Source organism: Anas acuta, chromosome 6 (genome assembly GCF_963932015.1).
Source record: "Anas acuta chromosome 6, bAnaAcu1.1, whole genome shotgun sequence".
NCBI lineage: Eukaryota > Metazoa > Chordata > Aves > Anseriformes > Anatidae > Anas > Anas acuta.
The window spans coordinates 24,057,911-24,082,327 of NC_088984.1; the positions used below are offsets into that span (position 1 = coordinate 24,057,911).

The window sequence follows — 24,417 nt, forward strand, 5'->3', positions numbered from 1 at the left end:
AGAGTATGAGAGGAGGGAAGGTAAGAGTAGGGGAGGGAAGGAAGGAGGGAAGGAAGGAGAAAAGGTGATCAGTTCTCTAAATAGTCTTTTTGACATAAAAATAGAGGAATTTAAAAACACAGCATTGAAAATATATTATATTTACTACTTGACTTTCTAGGCTACACTAATGTGTAGCTATCCATCCTTTCACATCTGGATGGATACCTTATTTTTGGATAAAGTTAACTTCAACAGCGTAAAAAGATTTTGAGCTGGAGAAAAAAAAAAAAAAAGGAAACTGAAGCTGGCTGACCTTCATTCTTTTCAATCAAGTCAACATTACCAATCAATACAATTGCAAATTCAATATTTACAGAAAAATCCACTTTTTTTTTTTTTTTGCTAATAAAGTTGGCAATCACATTCCACTAGCTATTTACAATATTAATGTAAAAATTCACCCAACACTGAAGTATAACTCTCTCATATATTTTGACTTCAAAGGGTTGGTCTATTATGGATTACCATAAGCCACGAAGCCTTGATTACAAGCCCCAAAATATTACATGGACATCCACATTTAAATTTCAGGGCGAACTCAGTCTGTATATGGAAACACAAATAGCTACCAGACTACCAGACTATTTAGTACTTCCATATTTCTATATTTTAGGTGTTTGTTTTGAAGTCTTTCACCTCTTCTAGTCAATACTTTAAAACACCTTTTCTTCTTAAATAACAAATCCAGGAATCCTCTTCCTTCTGTCCTAAGCTACTGTTTCTATTTTTATTTTTTCAACATTTGCAGACAGCTCCTCACCATATAACTGTTTAGCCAGGTCTATAATCTGCTGAACTTTTTCTTCTTGCTGAGGCACTGTAGACTCAATAAACTTATTGAATTGCTTGTAGAGAGTCTCTATTGCTTCTCTTGTTTTGCATTCTGCAGAATACTTGCCAACTCTAATGACTGTTGCACTCACATCTTCAAAGCAAAATTGACACTAAAGTAGATTGAGAAGGATAAAACACTATTATAATGAATAATTATCAGCAGTTCAAGCTTTTGTAGAATAGAGTGGACTATTCTTAGACTTTTTTTTTTGTTTTCAGTGGCATATACTATGCCTTAAATACTGTGATTACAATTTAACCTGGAAAACATTTTTTTCAATACAAATACTGTTGTAAGTATTAATAGCTGCTACATTTTCTTTAATCATTAGATCCATGAAGTTATTAGTTAAAGCTTTTGCAACACGTTTTATTTCTGAGTTCTTTCTATTTTGTGCATCTACTGTCTAATTTCACAGACTTCATATCATGGCCACAGTTATACCTGTGTAAGGGCAGCAAGATTGCTTAGATTTAGCCTGCTGGCAAACAAAGTTACTTTCAGCAGCCATTAAAGATGCTGAGAATCTTTCTATTTACAAGAAAGGTCTTTAGAATGTACCTCTAATAAACAATTTGGTTAACAATAACAAGTTTGGTTAACAAGTTTTGGTTAACAATACCGAGAGAATTGAATCTGGTACTCACTCAGTATCACCTGCATTACACCATTATGGCAAGCAGCTATCAGTATACTTAATTACCATTAAAATCATCATTTAAGACTGTGCCTATCATCTGAAAGAAAACAAGTAAAAGGTGCTACTTCACAATGAGTAAAAAAAATCTTGAAGTTTATCTCTGGAAAGTAAGTTCTGCTCTCCAAATTTAAGACTGGGCAAGGCATATGTTAAACAATGAAAATGCATAACTTAAATTTCTTTGCTAACAACAGATAAAATAACACATTTATGTGATCACTAGACAATGAAAACATGTTTTAAAACGTACTTTAGTGTTGTGACCCATAATTAAGGGATTTTATTCATCAGCCATTTTGATGAATTTGGAGATTTGACCAGTGTTATTTCTAAATATAAACAGTGATGACAGGAATGTGCTCGACTCACAACAGATGCACCAATGCAGTGTGGTGCAAGGGAAAATGCTGTTACAAACTTTAAAAAAATATATGGCAATATTAAGTTAGAGAATTCCCCTCAAAGACTTAGACTGTGCTACATGTCAAAAATAAATAAATAAATAAATATATGTTTACCAAGCATGAGTATTAAAAAAAAAAGGGTGTTAAGATTTTGAACATTTTACATTTTTGTTAATTGATTGAATATTTTAAATTTCAATTCCAAAATTGCACACTTCACAGACAGCTCTTCCTGACAACTGGATATTGTGATAACCTGTCTCTTGTCATTTGGCTGCTATCAAAGAATGCCCCACAATACACCTACAGTAAATGAGCTCAAAAGTATGATCACAGCTAAGACCACAACCTGGTCTTATGCGCAGCAGTGCAAGAATATAGTCAAGTTGCATGTTTTTCCTTTTTTCTCTACAAAGTTACAAAAAAAAAAAAAAGAAAATCTAGATTTTTAGCAATACCTTGGAACTTTCCAAACCTTTGGAAGTCACAAATTCTACCTGTATTTATAAGTACTTATTTACCCCAGTCCTGGATCGCTATTACAGCCATAGTGAGGATGTCACGTTTACTAGTACCTCTTCCATTATCTGTTGCAGTTTTTCCATGAGATTCAGATTTTGACTGTAATCCTCCACAACTCTGCCAAAGTCACTCAGCTGTTTTTGTAACTCACTAATTGACCCCAAGAGGACTCTACCATCATTTCCTGCAGAGTCAATGAATTTCTTCTCTAAATTATCCATCTTCTTTTTAAGAACCTGTTTAAAGATGTAGCAATGTTAAACACCACAAAAAAAATATTTCTATTTTTAGAAATAAGAAGTTAAAAGAGTACGAAAAATATACAAATCTAATTCTCTTTCCAAGTTTTAAAATGACAAGTATAATGTGCATTTCCAAAAGCAAAGCAAATCTACAATGTGATTGAAATCAATATAATTATTTGTTAAATATGGAATTGAATTAAATTTTCAGTTTATAGACAAATATCTCTGGTAATAAAACATGGGATCTTGAATAAAATAACACTGACTGAATTTGCAAAGTAAAAAAAAATAAAATATTACGAATCCTTCAGACTTACTTCAACTGAATACAAGTCAATTTAAACCAAGTCATTTTTTGCCCCACAATATTAGCATATTGCACAAGAATCTGATATTGGACATTATACAGAGCAATGTGCTGTGGTTGATCCTGTTCTGTCCAAGGAGTTTGGACTAAATGATCTCCAGAAGTCCATTTCAACCCCACTGATTCTGTGATCTGAATTTACATTTGTAGATAAAATCACCAAGAAAGGAGAAAGAAAAGTTTTTAAAAGTAATAACAAAATAAATAGCAAGAATAGAATCATAGAAGCTACTGAAACCTTGAGAAAAACTATGAAGGAGGACACTGGCAGTGCTAGCTCCGGATACTAAAAGGATAATTTGGTTACTAAAATGGTCACTGGAGGATTTGGAAGAGGAGTTTCCAGTGAGAAGGGCTCTTAGGTGCCATAAGCATGATCAACTCTAGGCAATGGATTCAGAGAAGGGCTCTGAAAGTTTACATGATGAAATGAGAAAGGAAAACGGATACAAAAGGGAATGTGCTAATTTGTTCAGAATTTTGATAGGATGTATGATTTGTTTATTTATTTTAAGGAGAAAGAAAACGAGGTCACACACTGTGATGGAACAGAGGCAGGAAGAATAAAAAGCTATGCAGAAAAAAACAACAGGATAAACAGGATTTAAAAGGACTGAACTTTAGGAAGTTAGCAATTGGGATGAGATCATTATACTGAAGAATTAAAGAAACAGAACAATGAAATATGTCAGTGACTGAGACAGGGGGATGATACCAAACAGTGAAAGGGAAACTCAATACATTTTGTGTTATCTCTTACTGCAAAGCACAGGCCATTTCAATTCAACCAGTCAAGCCTTTATCAAGACTGATATTTCTAGTATTACCTGTATTTTATCAGCATATGTATCAACTTGCTGAATATGTATTTTAAGGGATTTCAAATTTCGAGCTTTTTCAGTTTTCTTGGTATAGTTAAACTTCAAATTGTTGAATTTCTTTTTGAGATCCTTAAATGATTCTCTGAGCTGAAAAAGTAAGCATATTTGTCAGTAAAAAAAGAAATCAGCACACTTCCATGTATTTTTTCCATGAGCTTCTTGTCCACAATCTGAACACTGAGAATTTAATACAGAAATTATTAACACTGTGCCATCTCATAAAACATCCTTATTTCCTCAGATTTTTTTTCTAGTAGTGGAAACTCAATCTTGCTACATCAAAATTTTTGCAGTCTGACTACTGAGTATTGTTTCCAGACTGAGTTAAAAAGGTTTGACTCAAAGGTTGAGATCCTTGCTCAGACAATCCTGTTCTAGAGCTTTCAATGACTTCAACTACAGACAGGTGACTTATACAAACAGTAGTACATTTGGTGGAAATGGTAGCTGTGTAAATGTATACACACATTTAGTTTGCAGAAAAATATCATTTTACTGGGTTTGGGCAAGTATATTTGTATTTACAAATAGTATCTTTCTCCTGCAGTACAATATTTCATTTATGTCTTTTTTTTTTTTTTTTCTTTTTCCCCAAATAGGAATTTATCACTATACTGGGAACTAATATTCAGTAGTCAGAAAAGTTGATATATTTATTAGGATTTATTTAAAGACTAGATGAAGTCTCTCCCAAAATAAATTGTTCAGTGATTCTATAATCCTTATACTACAGCAACTATGGACAAATACGTAATAAAATTTGTGGGGAAATAAGATGGAAATAAATAACAGTTATTAGCAATGAATAAGACTGGAAACCTTGCTTCTGAAGAGGTTACACAGGTGCTCAATTTTACAATGTCCAAACATTTCAGCACAATTATTCACAGCATACAAAGATGAATCTGGTTCTTTGCAGAATCAGGATGTAGATTATATGAGCACCTACATTTTAAGTAACTGTTCCGTATGGTAGCAGAGTGACTCCACCTAACAGACACCCAAATAAAATCTATTACCACTACATAAACATGGTACTGTGACAGTATTTTTACCAGTTAGCACTGGCTTGGTAAAGCAAATTCAACATAAGGGGAAATGATTACTGTAATCATATAAATTATGAACTAGTAGCTCTGATAATGAACTACTAGTGCCTTTCTAGACTTTTCAGGGGGACCTATCAGCTGAGACTTCCTCAGAGAAACTGTGGATGCCCCACCCCTAGGAGTGTTGAAGACCAGGTTGGATGGGGTTTTGAGTAACCTGATCTAGTGGGAGCTATCCTTGCCCATGGCAGGGGGGTTGGAATTAAATGATCTTTAAGGTCCCTTCCAACCCAAACCATTCTATAAGTCTATGAGATAATGAATATTACATATAGTTCTGCTATTTTTTCTGAAGAACTTTTCTGTTACTTAGATGGAATTTGGCTATATTTTATTCAATCTATGAAATATTTTAAAAATTCAGATTGATAGAAATAATACTGATGAAGTTCTAGGAAACTACACTTTCTTTGCTAGACAATTTACCAGGATTATTTTAAAACACACCAAAAAGAAGGGTTATACATGATCAGTACTTGTAAAGACAGTATTCTTTACCATGGGAGCTTTAACTCTATTTCTTTACCATAACACACAGCATATTTGCATTTCCTTTTATTTCCTTTTTTTTTTTTCTCCAAACTCTAAGTATCTGTTTGCTTAATTGTCATTGTATGGGTGTGTACACCAGATACACTTAATAAACCATACAACCATATCTTATTCTATGTATTAGTAATGATCTACAAAGAACGATATCAAACATACTCAGGTAAAATATCTTTATAGCACTATACAACTCAGGTAAAATATCTTTATAGCACTATACATACATATCTTTAAGTATAAAAGTTTTTTTTCAGAATTATTTTTCTTTAGAAGTTATATAATTTTAATTTCATTTACATCTGTAAAACACATTTTTATATATTACAGTTATTTTTAAATGCCTTTAATGAACAAGGAAAAGAACCAGACAAAACAAACAGCAAAAAAAAACATACCTGCTTAAAATATGGTGCTGATACCTTAGAAAAGGTACTATTTTAATTACTTTTCAATTCCATAATTACAAAAAATTTGGAAGTGTTAATTTATAGCATTTGAAATGGAAGAATATAAAAAGGACTGAAAGTTGTTTTTCGTTTTTTTGTTTGTTTTTGTTTGTTTTTTGAGATTTTCACTTCTTTCAGATTGACAATCTTTTGCATTTAGAAGAACGTAGAATAAACTCTGTAAAGTGGTATTTATCCAAAGGAACCAATATAAAAGAAATGCAGCAGTTCTATTACTTTAGGATTTTTTCTTCCAGATAAAAATTAATTAAAATAACTTCACTTACTTGATTAATGTTAAAAAGTTTAGGTGACACCCACAATTTGATATTTAGTTAAAATATTTGAAGCACAATATAAAGATCTCTCTTCCCCTACCCTCCTTTTCCCCCCCTCCAGAGAGTAATGAATGCTCATTTTGCAGTTGCTGTTATTGGGAGAGCTAGCAATTCATCATTATCATTACATACTAATGTTAATCCATCAAGGGATATTCTTTTCATTTTCATTTCATCTAGTGGGATTCTCTCACATTATTTCAGCACTGAACAGACAGATGGTATTCACTCAGTGTAATGGAAAGGAAGGGAATTCTATCACCTACACTGTGGTCTCCAATTCGTTTAAACTCTTTATCCCACCTAAGTATGCAGAATAATAAAATCTACCTAACAGTAATCTGTTAATAAAACCACCTCTATAGAACAGTATTTTGTATTCAGAGCACAAATGCCTTATTTGCTGATTTAATTTTGAGGAAAACAAGAGATGAGTGAGAGTTTATTTTAGATTATTCACTGGCTTAAGCACATACATAAGCTAGCGACTGGTTATAAGGACAGAAGCTCTCCTCAAAGAAGTATGTGAAATCAGATCGCCTTGTTTCAGATATGATAGCTCATGTGTCAAAGGTCTGCAGCTGCTGTCACTTTTCTCTTTTAGCCTCAGTGGAAAACCAGTTTCAGCTCAGACTTGTATATTATCCTCTGAGTGCATGTACCTAACGCCTGTTAACAGTGGCAACTGTACCAAGGCGATATAGCTCAATTTTTAGAAAACAGAAACCTGATCATATCTTAATTTTTCACTATTTCCTGAAAAATACAATGAGAATAACTTAAGTCTATATACATACTAATATGCTTCAGTGACTTCAGCCAAGTTTAATGGAACTTTGTGACTTCTCCATTGTGTCATAGTCATTAATCCAGCAGCTGTTCCTAACTATAGTTGGACTAACACGGGTGGAGAGGGGTTTAGATGCCAATTGCTAAGATTTATCACACGATCATGAAATAAATGAAAAAGCAAGCTATAAAACTGCTTTAAATGTTTTCATTTTCGTTAATAGTAAAATTCCACTAAAACATTTTGATTTCTGTGTAAGTCTTTCCAGAAGGTATTTCAGTGTCATTAACCAGTTATTCTTCCCTTTTTATTTACACACAGAACTTTTAATAGCACTAGGAATCAAAATAGCCCATGAAAGTAAGTTGCTAAAAACAGATTTTCAACACGGCAAAGATTAACAGGCTGAAGTAAAGCCAGCCAGGAGGTGGAAAGTAAGAAAAAAAGTGCTGTTCAAGTCTAATTAAGTCTAATTAATGTCTATTTAATTCTGGGACCACAAGCATTTATAAATTACAAGTGGTGAACTACGCTAAGAAATATCAGCTCCTACTGCCTAATGAACTAAGATAGCTTATTACTCTCCATGGTTAAAATTCATATCTTCAGTCATACCTTTCCATAAGTTTATAAAGAAGTGGAAAGGAAAAAATTGAGATGGCTGGGGAGAGCAGAGAACCTATTTCAGGATCTGTCACTCTTCTGTTACAAGTTTTGTGCAGCCACACATAAATGTTTTTTGTGAAAAGGGTTTTGAAGTTTGAGGGTTACGGTATTAAAAGGTTATAAGATGTTATAAAAGGGTTATAAGAAACTGTTAATCTTATTAGCAGATTCAATGCAGTATTAAACTACATGCTTGATTCATCTTTTTCACCAATGATTGCTATGTAATGTTGTGTAGAGTTGTGGCTCTTCAGAGGCTGCTACTCAAGCTAGTTAGTGAAGCAGGAAGCCCAAATTTACAAATGCAGATCTCAAAGGTGATACGAGCTTTCTTTATATTTACCAGGATGTAGAAGGCATAAATCCATTTTTGGCCTTTGTAAATTTTCTTTAAGTTAGCAAAAGCACACAAAAGATGTACATTTTACTGTTCTGTCCTCCTAGACTTTTTTTAAATCAACTCTATATATCCTGTGCTATATTTTTTTTTGTTTCTGTGTTTCTCATAAAAGTACTAATATGTTACAAACACACAGAGCTAGTAAAGTAGTCTGACTTAAGTATGGTATTTTCAAACACCGGTGAGTCCCAATCACCAAATGTCTTATTTGGATGTACTGAAATTCAACACATTAAATGTATGTGAATTTATATATTTACATCACAATTTTAAATATTTTCTGTCAATTTTAAAGTTTCTGTATACTGGTAAATCACAACTAAGTTATCTGGCTGTCTGTTTACTCTGTGACAGCTATGAGCAGCTGCTGCTTGCTGCTGGCACATAAAATGAAATATTTATTTTCTTCGATGTAGTAGAGGGTAAAGAAATAATTATTTTAAATAATTCTATCAGATACTAGCAATATTCAGGCTAACTTCTGATGTTAAAATTAACAATATAAATTAAGTGAATACGCATAACTTTTAGTTTGTTGCAATGTCTTTGCTCTTTATCTCTAAACAGACTTAGTTATAAATAATTAATGAAAAATGAAGCATAATAGCAGCAGATTAAAGTATATACAGGTATACTAGCTTAGCTTTGTTTAGGAAATATCTTCTATGCTAACTTTCAGTAGAAATGGAATATAATTAAATAAAAAGATATTCACAGGGCAAGTTGTATTTCTGTTAGATTACACTCAACATTCATGTAGGTCTGGATGTAACATGTATTAACCTATACAGCCACGATGGCATTCCCAACTTAAAATCTAAAATATATAATTAATATTGTAATTAAAAATATACTATACAATTATTTTGCAGTGGGTTTCCATCAACTACGAAAAGTTTTGACACTCATCATATTTTATAATATAGGACGTGGTAAGTAAGAAGTGTAATTGACACGCTCTTCATTTAAATTTGAAAGAGATGATTGGTTTTTTCTTCTACATCCTGCTTTCAGTAAAAAGTAGAATGAGCAATGAAAATAGAAGAATAATAATTCTTAGAAAGGAATCACATTCTGCACTCACCCAAGAAACCCAAGAAACTAAGGAAAGAGGCAAGAACCATTTAATGCAAGTTTCTGTCCAAATATAGCCAGTCTTACACACGGGCTGCTGAGCAAACATTTATCTTTATCTTCAACAAATTGAAGCAAAAAAACGTGAAAACGTGTTTTCAGCAAAAAACAACAACAACAACAAAATGAGAATAGTTAAATTCAAATTTCAAATATTCTCAATCTGCTCTGTCACTGCAAAGCATAATGGGACCTATTTTTTAGGTAATTCATGTTTTCATTCATTTCTACAGCATGGCTCCTCAGCCTGAGTGCTTCTACTTTATCACCTGACATTCACCTTATACCATCACCCAAGAATTTACATCACAGGAGACTGAGGCACAGATCATCACAGGGTGCAACACATTCAGATTATAACTGACAATGGAGTAGAACAGCCACTGAGATTAAATATATATATTTAATCGATACGTAATCGTATAATATATATATCGTTGCATATGTTCTCTCACCTTTTACATTTTTTTCACAAACAAATGTCTTGTAAAAGAAAATAAAAACATTTTTCTCACTAAAATAATTGGGATAGAAATCTCAGTCACCTCATTGTTGGTGATTCTGAGAAAATATAGTCTTGCTTTATTCAGGTATGGATTTACTTGCTGAAAGATAAAGTAAGAAAAAACAACTTTCAATGCCTTTGTTTCCAAAAAACACCACCTCCTGTGTATCTTCTACATATGTTTCACACTTCTGGGAACATTAGTGTGAAATTCAGTGGTGGACTTCAGCACGACGTTAAAAGTTGGACTAGATGACCTTAGAGGTCTTTTCCAACCTGAATAATTCTATGATTCTATGAAATGATTCTATGAAATCTTTCCAGGTAAGAATCTCCAGATAAGAGTTTCTGTACTTTTTGGACGCCCAGACGTGCCATCTACAGAACATCAAGTGCAGTTGCTAATGCCTTCAACCTCTCATTTTAATAGATCACTTTAGGAAGATTCATTCTATAGGATATTTCTCCTGAACTGATTTTTGCAGATAAATGTCTTTACATTTTACTTGCTAAATTGTGAGTGGATTTATATTTGGCCTACTAAGATGTTAAATTAATGATCATATTAACTAAGCATTTTTTCCTAATCTATGTTCTACAATAATAAATTCTGTAAATTTATTCTATGTTCTATGTTCTATAAATAATAAATAAATAATAAAAAAATATTATGTCATGGAAATTTCTCCTCTAACAATTTTTCTGAGCATCATATCTTGGATTTCTGACAAAACGTCAAGCAGTAAATTATTGTGAACTCATTAAAAGACTGAAACTTCTTAATAGTACAAGAAACAGCCTTAACAACTGCAAGAGATGTAAATTCTACTTTTGTTTCAAACTTTAGAAGGAAGACATCTGAAGATCCTTACATTTCAGATGAAGCTGACAGAGCCTGTAACAGTAAACAGTAATGTATATATATGTAATATATACATATAGAATACAATAGCCTTTTTAATGTGTATTTATATCATTTACCTCATTTATCTCCTCTTGATTGGTACAGTATTGGAAATGCTGTGACAGTTCTTCCTCATATTTATCTGCTTTGGAACTCCAGTTAATGCTGTCGCACTCAAGTCTAGCAAGTTCTTGCTTCAGATTCTTTACAGAAACATTCAAGCAATTCTGAAAAAGAACAAATGAAATTCAGGGCATACACTAATTCAATCAATCTAAAATGGAAATTGTTTTGAGGCAAAGCATGCATAAATAGTAACAATGGGTTAGGTTAAACTATTATATCTCCCCTGTAACAAAAGCAAGTACACAGACATTTCATTCACTGGTATTCTGGGGGGTTATTTCCAGGAAACGAAATCACAACTCACATATGGTATCTTCTCTGAGCCGAGAGAAATGAGAATACTCTAAGTCTTTATCATTTGGATGTTAGCTCATTTCTGCTGCCAACCAGGCCATGGAGCATGAAGAACAGGCTGGCAATATGGATAACCTAAGCAGGTCAGAAGGGAATGTCTTGTTTTCTGCATAGTAAATGAATACAGAGCAATGACGATCCTGCCCTAAATATATAACTCCTTTCTAAATTATATCCATTTCACAATACAAGCAAGTCTGGAATCCACTAATAAGGTAATGCATTATATTTCCTTTTTGTTCTTTTGTTATCCTTTGCTTATAGGAGAATAAATATGCAAAATAACCTTTAAAAAGTATCAGGAGTCTCATACATAGGTGTGGCATTCAAGAAACAACCAACAGGGCCTTGACCTGCACAAAAATTACTAGAGAACAGAAAGTCGTGCTTTCTCTCTCCCTGCCCCGATGCTTATATTTTTAAAATTTCCTCCTGATCTCAAACCTATTTTGAGGCTTTCCAATGTAAGATCTGTTCATTAGATCATTAAAAAATTAAAACAAGGTTTGAAAAATGCCATTTTTTTTTCTTCTTAGCAAAACCAGTTTATAATGTGAGAGTAACTAATGAAGAATAAATATAATTCCGAGATGTTTTGTTTAATTTGTTGGCTGTATATCAGCAAACTCTAAAAGCATAAATCTTCAAATTTTACTCACAGTTTGCTGCACTGCAGACAAGATATCCACTCCCCGGGTAATAAACAGGTTATAAAGCTGTCTGATATGCGCATGTTTCTTCTGAGCATTCAAAAGGTAGGCTTTAGCATGGTGCACATCTTCAGGACCCTCAGTTATTTCAGGAATATCCAGTTCTCCTGATTTTGATAGACATTCCAGCTACAATATATTAAACTGAAAATCAGCGTGTGTTTTGAATGTGAGCGGAAGCTTACTATTCCTTTCATATTCATAACTTGTTAACCTAAATTTTGAGTAATTAAATTTCAGATTTTTATTTTAAATTCTCCAAATCTCATGCAGTTTTAGATCCAAAATTTCTGATCACCAGGCAGGGGAATGTTGTTTATTTGGGTGAAAAAGGAAAGATGACAGACACCAACATAAAAAAAGAGGCTGGCTACAAAAGGAAGATGAATTTTAAAAGATTATACTCACTTCTTTTTTAACATGATGGAATTTAACTGTTTTGTTGAAAATTTCATCATATTCTGTCATCGTGTTCTTTACCATTTGATATAGATGTATAAGCTCACTCATTCTCTCAGAATTCTCTTTCACAGGAAATCCTTTCTGACTTGGCGATTCTAATACTTTTATCATGTACTCCATTTCAGCATTCAGTTGCTAGAAAAAAGGAGCAGAAATTACAGAAATATGTTTCCACGATTTCCCTTACATTTTATGAAATAAAACAACCTATGAAAAGTAAATGATCTTAGGGAAAAATAAATGCCTCTTTAAAACACTCTCCATATTCTTTACTCTTTTGCTAGGTTGAATTATCAACTATTACCCAGAAACAGTCCTTAATCAAAACAATAGTGTCAAGCTCTGATGCTTAGGGGAACAAGAGACTGTCCTACTTGCTAAAACTTAGTAACAGTATTCAGAGGATGCAGGACACTCAGTATGATATACCTCAGCCTCTGACCATCTCTGACTCCAAAGAGTAAAGCTGATGATCTCCTTGTACTCTCCTCACCTACAATGCCTGTGCGTCACTTCAATACACAGTTAGCATTCCACAAGATATTCTGTGGATGCTGAAGGTAAAACATCTTCTCCCTTATCTCATCAACACAGACAAAACCTCCCTTCTGGAAAATCAATATACAGTGTAGAACAGACCCCAGGCACTGTCTAAAAGCAATGTCAGTTATTATTTACTCAAGATTTAAAAAAAAAAAAAAAAAAAAGAAAGAAAAGGTTTTGACCCACCATACACTCCACTATTCCAGTTTCTCACCTGAAACTGTGGTTTCATTTTGTTAAGCTTTTGCAGTTCTAAGCCAATACAAAGGTCACTTCCAAGATCAATTGTTGATATAAGCCTAAGAGCCTCTTGAAGAATCTTTAGCCCATGAGTAGTCTAAAAGATAATCAGACATTTCAGTATTTCTTTAGTAAATAAAAAAATAGTTAAACCCAAATCTAAATTTGTAACAAGAACCTTTCCCAAGCCAGATATAAAAGCTGTCAGTAAATTTCCTTAAACAGTTTAGGAGGAAAAGGGGGGGGGGGATAATGAGGAGGATATTCTGAAGTTGATTGTTGTATTTTTAATGTAGTCTAACTTTTTTTTTTTCCCCAGCTATAAACCTCTGCCTCAAACCCTCTGACTTTGAAAAGGGTGACAAGAGATCTCGATAGTGCACAAAAATGATTCACACACTGAGATGGGAGGACCCATGCACACAGTGCATTCTTTGTGAAAACAGATGATGTGGTGGTGGTTGTGGTGGTTTAGTGTTAAGTCACACTGGACACAGTGCCCATAAACCTCTGGTTCTGCTACTAACACAGCTAGCATCGCTTTTAAGGAACACTGCACACTGCACATCTGCCATAGAGGTTGTTGGACTTGACTTCAGTAACTAATAGGACACAGATTAATTTGGTAACTTAAATTAGAACAAGATGTTGCTACAAAAAAAAAGGAAAAACATATAAAAAAGCACTTTTGCTATAGTACAGAAAACTGACTAAAACTGAAAATTTGAAATGAGTACTTGTATGTATTTGAATAAAGGCAAAAAAAAATCAAAAACTGTTCGTGCTTCAATGACTGAGTGGTGGAATAGACTATGGAGAATTATCTTACTGATGATTTCTCTTTCTTAAATGATACCTATAACAGTTGATGAGAGAGTCACAGACAAACCAGTAACAATCTAGAAATGCTTGTCTCATTGTTTTCTTGCTTTTTTACTTACCTTAGTTAGTTGTTCTTCAAATATCAAGCACTGTTGCTTGATAGGTTTTACTTGATTAATTTTAAAATTCCAGACTGCCCAAAGATCGGTCAGCTCTTTCTTTCCTTTACTCAGATTAATAATGGTATCTTCTGTTACTTGTACACTATTTTCTGCTTTCAATATTAAGCTCTCATTTGCCTGGAAAATAAATAAACACACATTTTCCCACATTTGAATTAAACAAAAAAATACAATAAAAAATCATTAAAGTCCCAACAGAACTTAATAAAAAGCAATTATTCTAGAATACTTTCATTGAAAATTTCTGATGCTCCAGGTGTCTTTAAATAATTTCTGAATACACAGAACTACCCAAAAACCTACTTCTGGGGAGTAGCAGCTGGAAAGTGAAGGGTATGAAGAACAGACCACTCTGTGCTGATAACCAAAGCAGCGCTGGAGCATGGGAGAGATAACATGTTCAGCATTTGAATATTGGTGAGTTTTCCTCTTTTTAGCACAGCATATATCAGAAACACTGTAGGAAATCTAGTAATGCCCTTTCTGCTTTTCTCATTTCAGAGTTTCTCTTTTAAGAAAAGCGTTTGTAGATTACTAGCATGATCTGTATCCTTCCAGACACTTAAATCTACAACCTAAGAGTGTCATGAGAAGAGAGTAGCAGTATTTTCTGTGGTGGTAACACACTTCAAGGTCTTTAGAGAGAAAACATCCGAATACACATTTAGATTTTAAGTGGCACATTGAGACATATTCAGCTTGACTTTACACTATCTATGCCTGCCTGTATCCAGTTGTGACAGCACACACTTTAGCCCACACTAACTGCCTGAATACCTTCCCTGAGTAGGTTTTTCCAGCTCATCTTACTTGCTCCTGTATGTTATCATGACCATCTCCCCCTTCTCACCCTCTCAGCTCATTGTAATTGCTCTCTAATGTCTCCAATGAAAACAGAAATAACAGCTGGGTATCTAAGCTATCCACATTAACTGAAATCAGTTCAGGAGGCATGGTTTAGGGAATGATTGTATGCAAATCTCAACCAATCAATCATGAAGAGGTGTTGGAAAATTAGATAAGGATGCCCAGGCAATCCAGCTGAGCCCAAGAAAGAATGTAACACCAGGAAAGATTATCTATAAGGAAGCAGCTCTAGCATCCATTTTCTTAGAACTTCATACACTACATTGGTAAAGAATAACTCTCAGTGGAAGTAAAATAAACCAAATCCTGCACTTACATATATGCTTCTTTCCAATATGAGCAAAATTGATATGTCCATGGATTATATTTATGTGTATGTACAGGGTCACTTATTAAGGATTACTTCATTGCCAATCAAGTTTTTTTTTTTTTATATTAGTTATAATGCCATTAGCACTCACACTTTCATATCTTACAAATATATAGCAGAATTACTCCCTTTAAGGACAGGTACTGGAGAAGTCACAAACCATCAGCCACAGAATTAGGATTAAACCTCATCACAGGCAAACATCAAATACTCATTACAGTTTATCAGATTATGATAATTTACACAGAAAACAAGAAGCCAATTCTCTCCTGCTAGCGAAAAGGCACACAGCAGATTTTCTTGATGAAAACCTCCAGAATTCTTCCTTTGATTTTTACACTTTTAATATGAGCTTTCCTACACATCAACCAGGATAGGATGCTCAATTAACCCATGCATTTGACCATTTGCTGCAGAATTTCTACACAGGGGTCGTTTATCTATACAGATTTTGTACAGTGCAGCTAATAATAACAAAAGGCAAATTTCCATTACAAAAAATTTGCAGGCTCTGATTTCAGTGAAATTTCAGGTTTTCAGCATCAAAACAAATAGCATTGCTAGCTGTATAACCTTTGTTGCCTAAACTCCATAGGATTGGCTTATTCAGACTTACAACTTGGCTTCCTGGTCTACATCTCCACATTTTTGCCCTTTCTGTAAGTACCAAGCCTGCAAAGGGCACTTCACAAATGCAAAAGAACAGTGAATAATACCATGATACAGCTAACAATTCTGTGCAGAGCAAGAGAAATTTATACTTCAGAACTTTGGGAGATAAGTTCTACCTGCAAAGTCATGCCATATATTATACATACTTGTGTATAAATGGTGGTATAAAATGTTTGATCACCTTATTTCAGGTTAAAACTTTACCTCACTTTGATTTTGTAAACATTTTGACATTTTCAAATCAAAGTGTTTTTTTTTTTTTTTTTTTTTTAACAACTCCATACTGTGAAAGTATGGATATTAAGTTTCTCATTCTGAAAAATTTCTCATGAACTAGGAATGCGAAATTTACAGAATTATTCTGTTTTAACTGTGATTCCATAGAAACATCACAGTCATTTTATCTTCTTAACTCCCTACTCTCCTTACTGAAACAAAGAACAAATACACTTTGCCTTCGACAAGTTCTTTGATGAAGGGTAGCAGAACCACTACACCTATCTGTCATCATTTCAGTTTGTTCCTTGAGAAAAGTGATAACTCCATGAAAAAAAAACTCACCATACTTGCTAAATTAAGGAAATTGTGACCCAAATTTTCAGTGGAAAAAATCATCTTTATAGTCTTTTGCCACTTGGTATTAGCTGACTCTATTGCACTTCTATTTTCAACCTCTCTGCTTGTTTGTAGTGGTTCTGTTTGAAAAAAATCCTTCAGATTTTGAATATGGTCATTCACCTATGAAAGATATAAAATAAACATTAAAAAAAATCAATAGCTATAATCAGAAGGTATATAGACATTATAAAATTGAAGGTAAAATTAATGTTATACTGAATCTTTTACAGGTTTTTAAATCTATCTTCCTCCCTAAGACCTATACAAACACTAAACAATAAACAATGTTTCAAATAACCTGTATACCAGTAGATGGCAAGCAGAGAACAGTAATTCATTCAATTTGTCACATATCATTACATAAATATTTTATAACATGATACCCATGCAATTATTTTCACAGATCTGTTTAATATCAAGTAAATGGTATTAGAAAGAATCAGAAGTAGATGTGATCCCATTTTTTGACTTTTTTTAAACGCAAGGTACCAAATAAATCTTATGCCTAATTTTATCTGATAGGTTCCATTCCATCATCAATTTCTTTATAGATATAAAAGAACAACAACAGTGCTGTAAAATATTAAAACAAACATTACATCAAAATGAAATATAATTTCGCTGGGCATCATTAGCACAGATAAAATTTTAATGGTATTAATGGATTATGGTCTCAGCTAGAACTAGTTTATATTTCATTTTTAAGTCCATTCAGAAATATCAGTCCTTCAGTGGAAGTGCAAGACTGTGATAAATATCCATATCAACATATTGCAGAAATATGTTATGAGAAATATTTTTTTAAATATATGAAACAAAACCGGTAAATTTATAAGCCAGAGTACATACATGTAAGCATTTTTATTATATGTAGAATGAGAGAACAAGAGAGAACACACACACAAGAGAAAAGCAAAAATCCAGTGATATTACTTCTTATTATGGTGATATAGATCAGTAGAAAATCTGTACGTAGGCTAATCATTATGGTGATGCAAGTTCAATGATCAGGGCTGTTTGCCCTGATGGAACAGCTCTCCTTTAATGCAGAAAGAAGCTTACCAAGACTTTTGGAGCTTCCAAGGCATACTTCTCATAGAGGATCTCATGGTATACAGGATACTTGTCTTAGCTAATTAAAACATATTTTCCCTTCTAAGATTTTTGCACTGCTTAGTCAGAGAATAGGTAAAAAATCTGTACCTCCACTGTTGACTTTAAAAAGTTCACATAAGTTGTTAGGATTTCCAGTTTTGAATTAATATTTCTTTCAATTTTTTTCAGTTCTTCATTCAGAAAGTCAGTTTTGCTAGAAAAAGCTGCCATTTGCTTGGGTTCAAACTCTTCCATATCTTTGATGATTCCATTAGCTGCTTCCAGTTCATGTGAAGCTTCCTTTTAGGGCATAAACACAGAACAAAATGTATAATGACCACAATGAACTTGTGAATATTGATAACACATTTGTAATTCTCAGTAGTATTACTTTATTCTGTATAATTCAATTACTTAGTTGAAGAGCTCGTAACGTCCATTGTGTGCTGAAATACACCATTTCTTTCCTGCAACATTTTAAACCTAAAAATTATCCATTTAGTTATCAAAATAGCCATTTTAAATGGACAAAAAATAGGAATCTCCATATTCAGATCAAGTAAACCACAGTGCAAGAATATGCGAACACAGCCATCCAGAATTGATATGCTACCTTGAATAAATGGTACACAGCCCAATCATCTGAACTGATTCCTTATGGCTAAATGCCCCTTAGATGTTTCTAACTCATTCCTTTTTTTTTTTTTTTCCTCTTTCTCTAATCACACTCTAGAGTGTGACTCTGGGTCTTCAGAAGTCTACTGCTGTAATTGTTTCAAGGTCTGTCCCTGTAGCCCTTTGGTTTATTAATTGACTTCCACCCCTGATTTCACTGTTGAATCAATAATTGTTTCCTTGCTCCAGATTAGTCCTTACCTGCCAAGCTACATTTTCTTGCATGGGGTAAACCTGTTGAAATCAGATTGGGATCAAAAAAGTAGGTCATATCTGTTACAGCATCAACTGCTCAAACCCGGAAGAAAGTCACAGTATGTGGTCATGCAGATACACTGGGAATTACTAATATTTTCCATGGTTCAGCTGGGATTATAGTTTTCAGCTGCTTTGTTTTAACTCATAGCTTCATTCAAGGAATGAAGGCTTCATTTTACTTGCAACTTTTTCCATTGCATCATACTAACCTAACCATACATAAAGCACATGTACATTTTCCCTTATTGAACATTACCTTGAAATCGTACACCAAAATAGAACTTCTAGAAAACATTTGTTCTCAACTGCGTATGAAGAACATAAAGAAAGAATGACATCCAGCTTAGGCCAAAGTAAACAGGTTTCAGTCAAACATGAGAAAACTGGGAAACAGGAAATCACTTTGGAAACCAAGATATTCAATACCTATTTAAAATAGATTTTTACAGAATTATTACCTCATAAATTGTAAGACACTGTCTTGTAAGATCCTTTAACAATGTTGTCTCACCTCTTGATAATAAGAATCACTGCATAGCTATAATGATTTGCTTATCTACTTCTATATATTTAACTCAAACCACTTAGCATATCTGTTTCTGTCACTCAGCCAAGTGCACAAACTCTAGCATATCACAATCTATAGAAGGAATAGGTAGGTGATGGGTTACTGCTGTCAAGGCAGATAGTACACTGCAAAAGAGATAATACCCTAGACTTACCTCCAAATAACAATTTGACAAAGACAGTAAAAACTATTATACCATCATGTGCTACAAAAATGGGCTCTTGCTGATCTACTGAAAAGTTGCCTGAAACAAAAGACACCTCCATAGGAGTAACGTGTTTTTTAAGAGCTCCTAAAACATAGGATACAGCTAAAATATACACCGCAATGCTGTTCAGCTTAACCACAATAAAAGCACCTTTGTCAAGAGCACAGAGGGAATGAAATGTGGAGTGGCTTTAACCCACTTCTAGATACTGCAGCATTGCTAGAGGAACTGGTAAGGCCCTAGATGTGACTTGAAAACAAACTTATCTTTGTACAGATCTGAGTACTGCAGTGCTTTCATGTAGTGCCTGCATTCCCTACATGACCAATGGATACATCAGATGGTAGCTTTACAGCCCTCTTTGCTGTTCCTCTACCTGGCAACTACTTTTTCAGGAGGAAAATCCCTCCCTCCCCCCCCTTTTTTTTTTTTCCTTATTCATCTCCTTTATTTGGCACAACCACCACAATACAAAGGAATAGTTTACTGTGCCTCTATATACACGATATTTAAATTTTGTGCCTCAGGAGGGAGCAGGAATATACATCTGGAGCTGTTCTTTCAAGGGCTGACACTAGGATCTTGAGGTAGTGACACTTGGATCCTATCAGCATTAGAGTCTTGACACAGAAACAAACAACAAGAGATGAAGAGACAACATGGGCAAGGACTCACTTGCAACGTTATCTGTGTGTTTAAACAGAACTATAGACCTATTTTCTTTCCAAGAATATACAAGAAAACGTTCAGGCCCTCACCCTACTTAGAAGTACATACAGTAAGCATTTGTCTTTAAGACTAATTAACATTATTGTGGGTTTTTGTTTGTTTGTTTTTTTTACCTTTATTTGATTAGCCAGTTCCAGGTGTTCATTCAAAATTCTTTCTGACTCAGACAAACAGGAATCAATCTCCAAAGCAACTGCAAGCTTCGGGGTGATTTTTTTAATCAACTGTGATACCTTTATTTGAAAGCATTATTTATATAGTTAATTTAAACGAGTAGACAGTATAATAAATCATTTTGCAGAGAAAAAAAGGAAGTAACACTTGGCTGTCACTGTTTAAAATATTTACTTTTTATAATCAGAGAAATTAAGAAATGAGAAGACCAAAGAATAAATTTCTACTATTGCACATTTAACAGGTACAGTCAGAAACTGAAGAAAAAACTCCTGTCTGCTCTCATTTTGCTGAAATGCTTTTCCTTTATGCTAAGTACTCCATGCTTGTTATTTCAATAAGGCACAGCTGTATTAATATCTAGGTATGGTAATATTGGCATAAGTACTTTTGTGATGCTCCATTCTATGAAAAGACTACACATTCTTTTTTTCAGAAAGTTCATTTAAGGCTTCTCTGCCAAGATAGAAGACCTATTTTCATTTTTCAATACACATACACAACTCCATTTTCCAATTTCATTGTCACTTTAAGATGTGACATGAAGTAAATCTCAGGGCAGCTGAATTTAGCACCATGTTCTTTGGGATACTTTGTATTAGCAGAAGATTAGAAATGCTTTGCTTGGTAGGAATATAACAACGAGCACTGTTCCTTGTATGAATGATCATGTATTATGACTTAAATCTCCAAAATGTTGTCTAATGGAAGACTGGGAATAAAGTTATTAGAACGAACTGTGCAGAATGAAACCATGTAAATATTAGGGTCTACCTTTTGAGTAAAAATTACCTTCATTATTGTAGCTTTAGCTTAAGATCAATGGTATGCTAGTGACATCATTGCTACAATACCAAGAGGAGCTATCAGCAAATATACTTTCAACCAAACTCAACAATATTCGCATTGTACTCTAATATTATTAAGGCCTCTTCTGTTGAAAACGTGCTATGGGACCAATGTATTGCAAATTGCCTTGCCATTTGATTCAAAGTAGTTCATTATAAACATCATAGAAATATGAAATATCAGATTACATTCTTAATTATTCAGTCATCAAGTTTGAGTACTTCTTTTTCTTTTTTTCTACACTCTGGGATTTCCTTAGTATGAACTTTGTTAAAAGATTGTAAGTTTTTTAATTTGTTTTTAATTCACATATGGAACCTTAATTAGGAGTCATGGGTCTACTTCATCTCTGACAAATTATTAAAAAGTCCACACTATTACAGAACATTCAAACACTTTAAAAAAGCTGTGATTTCCTTAAAGCATATCTTATTGAATTAAAGGAATTATTTCAGTGAAGAGAATCCACTCTTCTTCAGCCTAACTGAAAAATTTACTGCAGTTCAGCCACCATGCTTATTAACCCTCAACTTTGCCATAATTCTACTTTTATCTGCAGCACAATGAAACAGAAGACAGAAACAGTATAGCAAACCTGTATGCAGGTCACAATACTAATTATTCACTTCATTTCCCAAAGAATAACTTACATAATAGCTCATTATCTAAGCAAAGCATTGCTTTATTAAAAGATGGTTGGTAAAATGTTCTCATGGAAACATTTCTCAGAACAGTTTTAGGTTCACTGGTTCTGATAACATTCAGCATTCTAACTAAAACTGTGTGCTCTCTAACAAATCAGTGTTATTTGTAATTTGTGTTATTTGAGTTAAGCTTAATATTCACATAGTTAAACTATGGATATGCAGTGCATTGCTAACATATTAACAAGAAGGCATGTTACGATGTACCATATTTAGATGATCTTCAAGTGAGGTACTCCATTGTTGTTTCTTCAAAGTAAGTTCTTTATAATCTGGACACTGCCTCAGTAATTGATCCACTTTTTTTTGAACATACTCTATGATTTTCTGAATTCCTGTTACCCAAGAGCTAAAATGGAAAAGTGCAACTATTAGCATTTCTCAGTTTTGCTCAGCAATCAGGCTTTTAATGACTTAAAAAACAAAACAACATTTATGATTATTTTATAAGTAATTTCACAAGAACTTTAAGCTGTGACACTTACAAGAAAAGTAATCAAGAAAAATATTAACCTGAATGCCAACAAAACTGACAACAAGTAGCACTCAGACATGACATTTCAAAAAAAAAATCATTTATTGCCTGTTTCATAAATCAGATTCACTTGTCGTATATCCATATCCACTGAGAAATATTTAATTTTACAAATAGTACTGACGACCTTAGTTAATCTAAAGACTGAGACCACAAGCAGAATGGCCATAAAAAGAGCAAAATTATACAACATAATTTCTACTTTAAAAAAGAATGTTTTCTTTGGACTTTCAAGTACTTCAGTGTCATTACATTAGGTAGACAATGAATGTCTCATACATTCTAAGTCAACATTTTTTTAAAGGATGATGTTTTAACAGAAGAAAAGATGACAAAACAATTGCTTGTCATGTAATTTATAACATTTAATATCAGGAGGAATTCTGTCCTTTTCCGTTCCTCTTGCAATGTGAATATTTTCAGTGTTTTAGCTTACTTGGTATTATCTTTTAGAATCATAGAATGGTTTGTGTTGCAAGGGACGTTGAAGATCATCTAATTCCAACTTTAGCATAGGGTTGTAATGTGCTTTAAGAAGATTTGAAAATAATACAGAAATAAAATCTTATGTCTTCATTTATACTGTGATTTGGCTTTACAATTATGCCACTGAAGTCAATGCACCATCCTAAAACACAGTCCAGCTACTATAAACATCTGTCCTATGGAATAACAGTGTTTTGTTTTCTTTTTTTGTAAAAGTAATTACAGTGAATAAAATAATTTTTTCAGATTCACCCATTTCTCTGCCTTCAAATGGCATCTGCCAATATTTGTCAGGATTTCCAGTCCCAGGGAAGTAGGAAAAGGGAAGTTTGTGAAGGCAGTTAAGGCTATCAGTGAACTGTACAATAATGGGAACAGAACAGTATCAGGATTTAGTCTTCATAGGAGTCCTGTTTCCTGTACAAATCTTCCTCCTTTGGCCTTACCCGTTCATACAAATCTTGTTGTCCCATTGGGTTAATCACTGAGCTAAATACTGGCCAGTATTAATGGACAGCATACTAGTTTATACATGACAAAGGTCTCTGTTTTCCCTCTTTCAAAACATGAATGTTTCTGGGGGAAATTACTGATCTGCAATATAAACACTTTAGCACATTTGCAGACAGAACTCATTGCTTCAGCCATAAAGCAATGAAGCAATGAAGGCTTATGAGTTGGCTGGAAATATTTGCGATATCTCCAAAAGCTGTGGACTGGGAAAAAAAAAAAAAAAAAAAAAAAAGAAACAACAAAAAAAAAGAAACTAGTCTTCGTGTACAAAAAATTGACTGTGAGTCAGGATCATTGTGGCATTGAAAACTAGCATTGGGGAGAGCCTAGCCAGCAGGTCACTCCCTTCCATTAAGGGCTTAAGAAGCTGCATCTGGAGGCCAGTTTGAGTCCCCACAGTACAAGAAAGACATAGACAACCTGGAGCAGAACTGAGCTGAACTCAACAGAGGCCACCAAGATGGTTGGGGGTTGGAGCACATGATGTACATTGGCAAGCTGACGAAACTGTGTAGAGTAAAGACAAGAAGGTAGAGAGGTGATCTAAATGTTGTCTTCCATTATCTATGAGGAAGTGGGGTTACACAAAAGGCAGGATCAGAGTCTTTTCACAGGTGTACAGCAAAAGGTCAAGAGGCAATGCTCACAAATTACAGCAAGGAAAATTTTGGCTAGATAAAAGGAAAACACTTTTCATAAGGAAAAGGCATAAGCACTAAAACAGGATGCCCAAGAGGCTGTGAAGTCTGTCCTTGGAGATATTCAAACCCTGGCCCAGAGTAACCTGATCTAAGTTGAACATTTTGAACAAGAAATTGCA

At 33.7% G+C, this 24,417-nt stretch overlaps 1 protein-coding gene across 1 annotated transcript in view; it reads right to left on the reverse strand.

The window, feature by feature from the left end:
* CCDC141 (coiled-coil domain containing 141) overlaps window positions 1-24,417 on the reverse strand; it is an 82,616-nt gene that overhangs the window by 23,414 nt on the left and 34,785 nt on the right. Inside the window, 12 exon segments of the mRNA XM_068685835.1 lie at window positions 803-986; window positions 2,557-2,739; window positions 3,943-4,083; window positions 10,915-11,064; window positions 11,977-12,156; window positions 12,436-12,624; window positions 13,247-13,369; window positions 14,214-14,393; window positions 16,747-16,923; window positions 18,007-18,198; window positions 20,450-20,569; window positions 22,271-22,412. Coding sequence (XP_068541936.1) covers window positions 803-986; window positions 2,557-2,739; window positions 3,943-4,083; window positions 10,915-11,064; window positions 11,977-12,156; window positions 12,436-12,624; window positions 13,247-13,369; window positions 14,214-14,393; window positions 16,747-16,923; window positions 18,007-18,198; window positions 20,450-20,569; window positions 22,271-22,412 — 1,961 coding nt within the window.